The sequence below is a fragment of the Lepidochelys kempii genome, chromosome 10 (assembly GCF_965140285.1).
Source record: "Lepidochelys kempii isolate rLepKem1 chromosome 10, rLepKem1.hap1, whole genome shotgun sequence".
NCBI lineage: Eukaryota > Metazoa > Chordata > Testudines > Cheloniidae > Lepidochelys > Lepidochelys kempii.
The window spans coordinates 4,723,926-4,734,766 of record NC_136389.1 but is presented as its reverse complement, the minus strand read 5'-3'; the positions used below and the strand labels follow the sequence as shown (position 1 = coordinate 4,734,766).

At 45.1% G+C, this 10,841-nt stretch overlaps 1 protein-coding gene across 1 annotated transcript in view; it reads right to left on the bottom strand.

Annotated features, from left to right (window-relative positions):
• Positions 1–4,112: 4,112 nt before the first annotated feature.
• Positions 4,113–10,841, bottom strand: part of HS3ST6 (heparan sulfate-glucosamine 3-sulfotransferase 6) — a 114,392-nt gene continuing 107,663 nt past the window's right edge. The window contains exon 2 of the mRNA XM_073361516.2: positions 4,113–5,782. Coding sequence (XP_073217617.1) covers positions 5,164–5,782 — 619 coding nt within the window. The 3' untranslated portion in view covers positions 4,113–5,163. The remainder of the gene's footprint in view (positions 5,783–10,841) is intronic.

Below are 10,841 nucleotides of genomic sequence, written 5' to 3'. Positions count from 1 at the left end.
AATCGTTAACTGTCCACTGATGGCAAACAGAAGTGAATCGTTTGGAATTCCTCTGGCTTTAAGGGTTATCATAGGCTAATGATTCTGCATAAATTGAAACGCTAGCCATACAACTTGATGGATGTTTGAAGCACGTTATATTTCTCATGCTGGGCGCAATGCTTTAGTGGTGTCACAGGAGAACGTTGCCTTTGGAACAGTTTAACCAATGGCAGCAATTTGCTAAGATTGTGGTGGCATTTTTCAATGTGTTACGATGGAGAACTCTTAGGAGATAAAGTTGAATTTCAAGCAGCCCCGGTGATATAAGGTAGAGCATTCACTATCCAATCTCCTCTCTAATTCACCATCACTTGGATGCCAATTCTGCCTCTTGCTGCTGCTTTTCTTTCCTTACTGATGAGGTAAGTCCCCCTACCCAAAACAGGGAGACAAACATTTTAGGACAAGCCAGGCCTATTTATTAATGTTCAATTCATTGTGAAAGTTTAAACGCAGGATATGGAAGATACATCCCCACAGTGTCAGAGGCAAGGATGAAATTTTGCTGCCCAGCAAACACATCTAGAGCTGAAGGCAAAGAAAATGAAATGTCAGTGGATTTTCTCTGATCTCAGTCAGCTTTGCAATTTTTCTTTCAGTATACCTGTAACAAAATTCATAGAATTCAAGTAATAGGTTTCAAACTCCCAGGGGGTGACAGTAACAAAAAACTGCAGCATTGTGTACTAACCAAAACGACAGAGATTTGTACTCACTGAACTGATATATGTAATTAAAGTTACATTCCCTTTTAATTGAACTGGCCATTTTAGGATAGCACAACAAAGATTGTAATGAAGCATTTGGCAAGGCTACCTCCCCGCATTTAGTATATTAGATTGCAAAGCCACTATTCCATGTGGGAACTCTTTCATTGAAAAACCCTGCAGTGGTGGACATAAGTTTGTTTGTATTCAATGATTCTCCTTTGAGAGATCCATGAAATTTCCATCTTGGTTACCTTTCCCCTTCCTACGGGGAACTTCCAGCTTATTGTCCTGGTCTAATGAAGTGCAGACTTCACCTGGACAGCCCCACAAATGGCTCCTCTCGAATGCAATGAATACAAACACTTGACCTCATGAGCCATGGGGCAGCAATTAGTTTAAGCAGGGGGTTTGTGTATCACTTCAAAAGTCTTAATCCGTGCGGTCAGCCCTGGCACGGTATTTGCCAGAACCTATTGAGTAGTCTTAATGAGTTTGCAAAGCAAGCTTTCAATACATTTTGGGTTGCTTCAGATGCTTTAAATGGCATAGTCTATATGGTATTGTGCAGCTTTAGAAAGGCCTAGGCTTTAAAAAAGTATGGCCCCCTTTCACAAGGCAGACAGAAACCATCTTTAGACCCGGGGCCCTTAACGTTTTGCATATCAATATGGCTCTGGCTGAATGTAGCCACTCAGCTGAGAAATAGGGTCACTATCAGCATTTCTAGGCTTTCACAGGCACTTGGGAAACTTTAAAGCCCTTCGTGGAGAATAATTTGGTCGAATGTCGTGGCTGGAAACAAAACCTAAACAAGCAAAGTGCAGTCCATCATGTGGTGCTGCCAGCGAAAGTGACAACAGACTCCAGCAGCTCTGACATCCAACCCCAAGCGGGTTGATGGAGAGGGCACTTCCCTTTCCTTGGGCCGCTCACCTTGGCAGGATTTGCACACTTGGGGGAGGGCAATTTTACAAGGTGCTGGGCACCTGCTGTTGGGGCTGAGCACCCTCAGTTCCCCCTGGCAAAGGGGTGGAGGTAGGGTATGAGGGGAGGAGAGAGAGATTCCTCTGTGGTTTGTACAAAGCCAGACAAAACCAATCATACGAAGCTGTAGAATTACTTCACGGGAAAAGCTATGGAAATGGGGGAAGATGCCATTTACGTGTAGCCTGAACCTTTCTCTGCTTCAATTGCCTCTTCAGGACCATATTCTCAGCTGGCCTGAAATCACTGTAGTTCCACTGAAATCAATGGAACTGCTCTGATTTACCCCAGGTGGGGATCTAGCCTTTTGAGCGCCGCACAAAATTAATTCAGATTTTCTTTGTTGTTTAACCTACCACGGCGTCTTAACCAGGTACAATGCAGCTACATTGGCTTTAGAAACTGACAGGAATTTAAAGCAGGGCAAAGACCATGCAAATTAGAAGTCATGTCTATTTCCAAGGTATACCAAAAAAAGTTCACGTTTCTCTCTCCATCTCTCAATATATAAATAGCTGAGATGTTTGTGTTCAACTTAGACCTGACATTGAGTTGCATCATTTTGTGCATCGTTTGTTGCAGCAGTAAACAGATTAGCCTCCTGTCTGAAACAGTCTAAAGCGCTGACCGTTAGCCGTGAGTTTAGAGGCTTTAAGCGCCACCCATAGAAAAGAAATGCCACTGAAGAAGAACAAAGGGGAGCCTCTTACTGTAGAAAAAGCAAAGAAGTGGGAGAAGCTTTAGCAACATGTATTGCAAACCAACTAAAAACACCCCATCTAAAATGCCAGATGCAAAATCAATCTGGAGAATGACTGGAGCACTAAGGGACGCACTGGAAAGGGCAGAGGCTCTTTGCTTACATTGTATTTGTCAAGGAAAACATGGGCTACCTGAAAGAGTTTAACATTTTTGTTTAACAATGCAGCCGGGATGGTTTGCAACCAGTGGCTTGTGACCATTGAAACAGCAAGTCAACCCTACGCCTTACAGGATAGCCAGCACTGAGACTATGTTGTACTGGAATCGAATGGATCTATCACATAGTACAAAACCGTGCAGGGCCTTGGGGCCCTTCAAAACCATGTAATGAACTACTTAAAAAGACAAACAAGTCACTAATAAGATTATGAAAGGTTAAAGTGTTTTTTGCCCCTCTTTAATTATGAGAAAACTTGAAACTCATTCCACCGGCCTCCGATGACTGCCCTTTGTGGCTGCAAATCTGGAAACCGATTGGTAGGCACTGGGCTAAAGGTCAGACTTTTTTTTGCTATATGTTCTTTGGCAAAATTGTTCCTGGGAGGGGGGGATATTTGTCCTTACTCTTGGAGGTCTCCAACTTTATCACCTGTGTTGCATGTGATACACAATGCAACCAGATCTGGAATATATTCAGAACTACTGCTGCTAATTGTTTTTATTCTTTCAGACTATTTTAAATCAGGAAAAATACACCATTCTCTGGATTCGCTGTTCGACCAGATGTATCATCAAATGCCAGTCACTGCCCAGTCTCAGAAAGGAAGCTCGCCTCAATAAAAATCAACATGAGAGATGCAGAGCCAGCTGCAAAATGGGAAAGAGAAAATGGTCAAAGTGCCATTCTGAAAACAGGGCCCCAGTCCTGCAAGGTACTTGAGCATGTGTCTAAGCTTTTAGCATGTGAGTGGTCCCATTCTATTCAATGAGTGTTTTGACTCAGCTGTAAAGGCCCTGATTCAACAAAGTATTTAACCACCTGCTAAACTTTAAGCAGGTGCTTAACTCCCATTGAGGTCAATTACATGTAAGTACCAATTTAAAGCTGACTATGTGCTTAAGACGATTTTGCTTATTAGGGACAGAATATTTCCTTTTATTTCAAACTTTGCCAATTTACCGTTCTTCTGTCCAACCTTGTCATATGCTACTTGACCACCCACCAAGACAAATAATATTTGGACTGACAAAGTACCAATAATTTTGTATTCTCCTGGGGAAAAGAGCTGGCAAGCAGATTTTGTGATGTGGCCTAGTAAATTTTTATAATAATTTTGTAGAGCTGCAACTTTTGTCACAATTAAGAACAGGAGATTTTTCTACTCTTTTTTGCCCAGAGTTGTCAGTATTGTATGTTCCTGAAACCACACCAGAATAGAATTTTTAATGCAAACAGTTTAGCCAGAAAAGAACTGTGGGTAAAATCCTGTACAACTGTATTATTTTGTAGATTCATTGTGTCCTGTTTTTTGTAGATCTGACCGAAACTATCAAACCAGGTAACTGTTTCTAAGGACACCAAACATGACTTAGGTCCAAAATTCAGATTGTCTTTTTTAAAAGGGCTTTTACAAAACTCTAATAAACACAACATTTTATTTTATTTATTGTACATTTTAAGGAAAAAGAGCTTTGGGAAGAGGAGAGCATCCATGTCCTCTTGAAGCATGGGAAACCGAAAACCAAACTTGCAGGGCGTAGGCACTGGAAAGTGAAGTTGACTAGAAACACATAGGCCCAGATCATCAAAGGTATGTGGAGGGAAGTTAGGTGCCTTTGAGGATCTAGGCCAAAACTCACTGGCCCAACTGAGTGAAGCACAAAGAAAAACAAATAGCATAAAAAGTAATAGAGAAATAAGATTTTTTTTTTAAACTGGGGCATGCTACTGGCCCCAATAAGTCAATGGCCAAAACTCCATTGATTTCAATGGGAGGAGCAAGATCAGTCTCCTAACATGTTATTATCATAAGTCATTAGTGTTTTTAATATACCAGGACAGAGCATCAGCTGGTGTAAACCAACCTAGCTCCTTTGAAGTCAATGGACCTACATTGCTGTACAGCAGCTTTGAACCTGGCTGCAGTTATCTTTACAGTGTCCCTTTGTAAGGAAGGCATCCAAGACCTCAACACAGCACTGGTGTCTAGGGCCCTTTCGCCTGCTGATTAAAAGGGTCGGGATGGCTGATTGTGAATATTACAGCACTCTCAGTATAGTCAGAGAAAGAGCAGCATTAGGAGGCCAACTCTGATTTGCAAAGCTTTATTGTGAATCTTAGTGCCTTTGTCACTGCACACACTCACGCTCACTCTCTCTCTCTCTCTCACCATCTGAAAACCGTTCTGGTTAATATAGATTAGCAAGATTTATATGGAAGAATATTTAATCTGATCTGGGGTTGGGGTTTTTTTTTTTTTTTGTTTGTTTGTTTTTCTTTCTTAAATATTTCTCTCTAGTCAGTAAGTGTACATTTCTCTCCAGGAACAAGTCCGTTATAAATTAGAACATGGGAAGTGTCTTCCAAAAGTTTGCCTTGGACACACCTATGCTAGAGTCCCTGGGAAGTTTGGCACACAATGTGCCAAGGGCCCTGTAGGTCTGCTAAGCGGACTAGTTGTCCTCTCTCCACTGTGGCTTAGAAAGCCATTGGCCTGGTGAGATCTCAGTCCCACCCAAAGTCCTGCCCAGTCATCTGATAGAACTTCATGTTGAAGGGTCTGTAAAACTCCTGCAGGCGCTGGATCACCTGCCCGTGGATTTTTGGATGAGGTCGCCCTTTGGACTTCCCCAAACAGCGGGGCCGGCTGCTTCCTTCGGGCTTCTTCAGGCAAGGGAAGCCCTTGGTCTCATTGAAATAGAAGTGTTTGTCCGTCACGACTCTCTTGAGACCCAAAAAGTCTTGCACTCGGCCCATCTCCCCAGCAGGGTCACTCACGAGTCTTTCCCCGCTGACAAAGAGGAATTTTGAAAGGGGGAAGTACTGCAGCCAGTTATCCAGGTGCTTGGCATAGATGCCGATCCGCACTGCACTCCAGGTGGTGTCGATGAGGCCCGTGCTGACATTCTTGAAAGCCAGAGCCTGGAAGCTGGGGATGGTGGGGTTTTTGGATAGTGTCTGCGTGTAGTCTGAGATGGCCCTGGTGACCGGGTTCCTCACCACCACAATCAACTTGGTTTCCCTGGACATGTTGTAAATACGTTTGGGAGCCTCCTTGGTCACAAAGTAACTCGGGGTTTTCTCCATCGTGATCTGCCCCTCTAGAGTCCGTGGCATCAGGTTCCTGTGGAAAGGAAAGGACAACAGTAATGACTCAAGTGGATCTGTCCAGCTTTGACCCATTAACATCTTCAGTGATTCGCACCAGTGTAAGAACTAGCTGATAATATCAAGCCATCAGCCCCCACATGCCAAGCTCAATGTACAGGGAAAATCCTTCATCAAAACTCTTTAAAATCCCTACTTAAGCCCTATTGTGTTGTGCTGCCTACAAGCCATTCCCATCAGGCCCTGATTAGGGTTGTGACTTCTATTTTTTTGCCAAACTGTTTCTTTTGTTACCTCCCTCTCCAACAGACCCCGACCTCATTTCTCTGTTTTGTCCACCTCTGGCATGGCTAGACTGTTAGCTGCCTTGGGCAAGGACTATTCTCGGTACTTGTCTACACAGTGCTTAGCACAATGGAGTCCTGAGCCTTGTCTGGGATTGCTAGATGTGACCCCAGTACAGACGGACACACCGAGTGCAAACCCATTGACTACAGTGGGGTTGCATGGGATGTAAGTCAGAGCAGGAACTGGCTTTAGTCTGTAATAGTGCTGACAAAAAGCAAAGTACAGTACGACAATCACATTACTGGTCTTCTCCTGAATTAAGCACACAGGTCAAGGTTCTGATGTCAATGACCTTGGTATAAGATCTGGAGTCACTCTGAGGAGTGTGGATGGGTGGCAAAGGATGATCAGAAGAAGACTTTCTTTTCTAATTAGCTGGTGGGACTCCAGAATGGGTCAGCAATGACTGCGCCTTCCCTTCCATTTGTTCAGCACCTGTGGGCTCTACCAGAAAAAAGTTAAATTATAATGGCGAGTGACGATGTTGCCATCTGAGGCCTGTCCGGGCCCTCTCTTGAATGGGTGGAGAGCCAGATCCAGTTCAGACTATCCAATTGTCCACAGCACCAAAATCATCATCATCTTTGATACTAATTGGCACCATTGTTGGCATCATCAGCAAAAAAGCCAAGGAAAGGTTGAAATGGCTGGGGAGACCAAGCTATCTGACCCCCAGAAACAGTGGCCACAGGTTCTCACACCACAAAAAAGAACCCCTTTTCTCCCTTTTAGCTGCCTTCACACACCAGTTTGTTCATTTTAAACTGCCTGCCAGCTAATGAGACCTGGGAAATGGCAGTCCATTTAGACTCTAATGGGCACTTTGTTTTCTGACAGGCTGGACTTGCTCACTTACAGAGTCCCTTCCAAGATTTCGCTACCAAAACAAAACAGAATGCTGCGTACCATGGTATCGTCAGGAACTGGCCAGTGTGTATGTGCATGACTGCCCCCTGCTGGAGGGACTCAGAACTGTTCAGCTTTGTATCATAAACCCAATAGTGCTAACTGGAGCTGGTTGAAAAGATGTCAGTGAAACTTTTCCACTGAAAAATGCCATTGATTCCAAACCAAAAAGTGTGAATAGTCATTAGCTCAGTGGTTAAAGCACTCATCTGATATGGAGGATCCCGGTTCCAGTCCCCACTCTGCCTCATTCAAAGCAATGACTTTAACCTGGATTCCAGAGTGGGAAGGTATCTCGCGTTACTGTTTTTGTTTTCTTGTGAAAAAATTCCAAAGGCCTCGGTTTCATTCCGTAACAGAATGAAAACAAATTTCAAAACTTTGAAATTCTTTGCAAAATAGATTCACTGCTTTCCAGCGAGCCCCAGGGCTAACATTTAGGAGAGGTTCTCTGTCAGCTCAAAGGGTAAGGGTCTGTATATTTGGATGTGAGTTTGGTCACGGTGGAGTTCTGAGCAACAAGGCTGTCAGCAAGCCTCAGGGCCATGGTGCTCACCTAGCGATGTGATGGATTCGCCATCACTTGCTGGCTCTAAGCCAAGACTGGATGTCTTTCTGCTATGGCTCCAACAGACGTTATGGGCTCAACATCGGTTCTCTAGCCTGTGTGATGCAGGAGGTCAGATTAGAGAATTAACATGATCCCGCCTGGCCTTAAAATCCACAAAAGCCCTCAGGGGCCATGGATTGTGTCACTACTACACAGGTCTGACCTCAGAAGAGCTTTCAAAAGAAGCTAGCATCCTTTTTGTTTGTTTGTTTGTTTCTTTAAAGGAAGCTCAGAAGCTAGAAATTAAGACAGGTTTAGAAAAATGCTGAGTTTCCTTCAAAGAAATCTAGAAGGACCTTTCCACATAAAGAATTTCTGGATGGAAACGGTTCTCTCTAAGAGCTCAGGGGGTCACATTGCCACTGGGCATAGCCCCACTGAGTACATCCCCCGTGAATTTGGCCCAGGCTTCTTGAAGAGAAGACCCCAGCTGTGTCAACGATTGATTTCAGATCGACTCCCCCACAAACCCTTCTCCTTGTCTGAAGCCAAAGGGACTGCCATCTTCCTGAGCTGTCAAGCTCAGTTTGGTGCCGTGTAAGTCTCAGACACAGCGAGCAGGCCCACACTGCTTGGAATTCAGGAGGGAAGAATTAATCAGTCTGTCTGCATAAATATCCTCACAGGCGGATGAGGGCCTGAGCTACATGAGTTTCTGGGGCTGCTCCGAGGACCATCAGAGCTACTTGAAAATAATGAGAGGAGAGGAGAATAAGGAAAGTGAGAGGAGAGGAGTGTGGGGAACCGGGTCTTCAAGGACTTACTCTACATCACAGTCTTGTAACAGACCTGTCTCGTAACAGACTTGTCTCTACTGCAAACGTTAAAGAGCGAGCAGCGTTACAGCGCAAACTCTTCCCCGACGGGGGTTTATCAGCCAGGTGTAGCCACACACTTCGGGCTGCACAGGGAGAAGGGAAAGCTCATTCTGTACCACACTGGTTAGCCCAGTTTGGACGGATTCAACTCTGCTAGGCTGTACTAGCATCCCGAGGGGTCAGGGACATGAGGTGACTTCCCATGCCCGCTACTCACTGTCAGCAGCCCAATCAAATTCACTTTATTAAACATAAGAACATAAGAATGGCCATACTGGGTCAGACCAAAGGTCCATCGAGCCCAGTATCCTGTCTACCGACAGTGGCCAATGCCAGGTGCCCCAGAGGGAGTGAATCTAACAGGTAATGATCAAGTGATCTCTCTCCTGCCATCCATCTCATCTCCACCCTCTGACAAACAGAGGTTAGGGACACCATTCCTTACCCATCCTGGCTAATAGCCATTAATGGACTTAAAGAAGAGACTAAGGTAAAATCTCTCACCTAACCGCGCCCTATCACAATCCAACAGCTATAAAGCGTTTTCAGTCCACTTTCTCTCTTACTGGAGACGGTTTCTCTCTCTCTGACTCATTGCTCAGCAAATCCAGTCTCAAGCCCTTTAACACAAAAGCACATTTCTCTTATTGCCGTGCCAATAAATATTTATAGGGTGTTCAATCGTTTTTTATTCTTCATTTAGTGAGTTGCAGGTTGTCATTGTAAAGGCTTTTTTTTTCGCTCTTGTGTTTTCCTGATTGGAGTTCCCATCACAGTGACGGATGGAGAACTCCTGGCAATGTTACTGTTTAATCAATAGCTGTAGAGAGGCCAGCTGGGATGCTGTGGGACTTGCCAACAGCACAGTGAACTCCATCTCTTAAAAACGTTCAGTTCCCAATTTTGCACACAAAAGGTGTGAGCAAAAATGCAAATAAAACGCCAGATTGAGTCCTGCACATTCCTTTGCTAATTCTTCTAACACCCACTCCCCTGACCAGCGCTTCCCTCAGGAAGACAGAAAACGCATGGAATACGCAGCATTTCATTGGACTTGTCCAGTACACACTCCAAGATGGTTTTTCGACAACATAAGACCCCAGCCATTGTTTAAAAATTCAAATGTGCTTTTAGCACATCCTGTCGTCTCTCTGAAATGTGCTGTGGGCGAACTGAAACTTACAGATGATGATAAACAACCCAGGCAAAATAGCTGGTATGAACTGGTATGGGACCTATGCGAATTTACACAGCTGAAAATCTGGTCCTGTTTCTATTTTTAGGGCAGCGTGCAAATTTAGGTGGGAGGGGGAAATGTTTTGTTTGTTCTAACACCCAGCTAATGTTGTAACAGCACAATGTGGAGTTACAATTGTAAGGATTAAAAACAAAGCAGAATTTTGAAAGGGATATAAAACCCCTGCTCAGAGCATAAGCCAAACAGGCTTGGGACTCAGGAACCCTGGCTTCAATTCCTGCCTCTGCCACTGGTTTGTTAAGTGACCTTAGGCAAGTTACTTCCATTCCCTGTGCTTCAGTTTACCCATCTGTAAAATGGGAATAATGATAACCACCAAGGCTGGATTAACCCATCACTGAGCCCTAGACAAACATACACTTCTGGGCCCCTCTGCTGGCCAGCTAAACTAGATGCTCCCATGGCATGGGCACATTTATATTAACAGTGTCCTGGCCAGCACAGTTGCACTAGTGATCTATTAACCCAAACACATCTGGCTCCCACCACACAGATGTTGCTTAGTTAACCCTCTTTTGTCCAGGTCAGTCAGTGACTGGCTCAGACACGACCCCACATGTCCCACCCACTGGGCTCCTTGGGCCAGCTTCCCCATGTGGGCATTCACGGCAGCTCCCTGTACTGCTAACAGGTCTCAAGACTGTCGCTGAGTGGGCAGAGCAGAGGGGTCAGGGGTGCTGGAAGTGGGACAAGGCCAGGAAGGCCCAAAGTGGGGAGACCTGGTGCAGGAGCCAGCCCCATGGAAGCTGTGAGAAGCAGCATTAGCCGCCCCACTGGCCATTCAGGTTTGACCCCGGGGCCCTGTGTGATGACAGAGGGGAGGTCGGGCCAAATCTGAGCAGGTGGCGTTGTGCCAGGGCACAGGGGGTCACAGTGCCCCTTGGGTTGGGCCCCTCATGAATTTGGGCCTTAGGTACATGCCTAGTTTGCCTATGTGTTAATCCACCCCGGAGAGTGCCCTCCTTTGGGAGGTGTTTTGAGATCGACAGATGGAAAGTGCTGTATGACAACTAGCTGTTGTTACTATATTAACTGATGGGGAGCAGGAAGATACTTTCCCTGGGAGCAGGTTACCCCATAACTGCCTGCTGCAGGCTTTCCTTCACCTTTCTCTGAAGTCACTGCTAGAGACAGG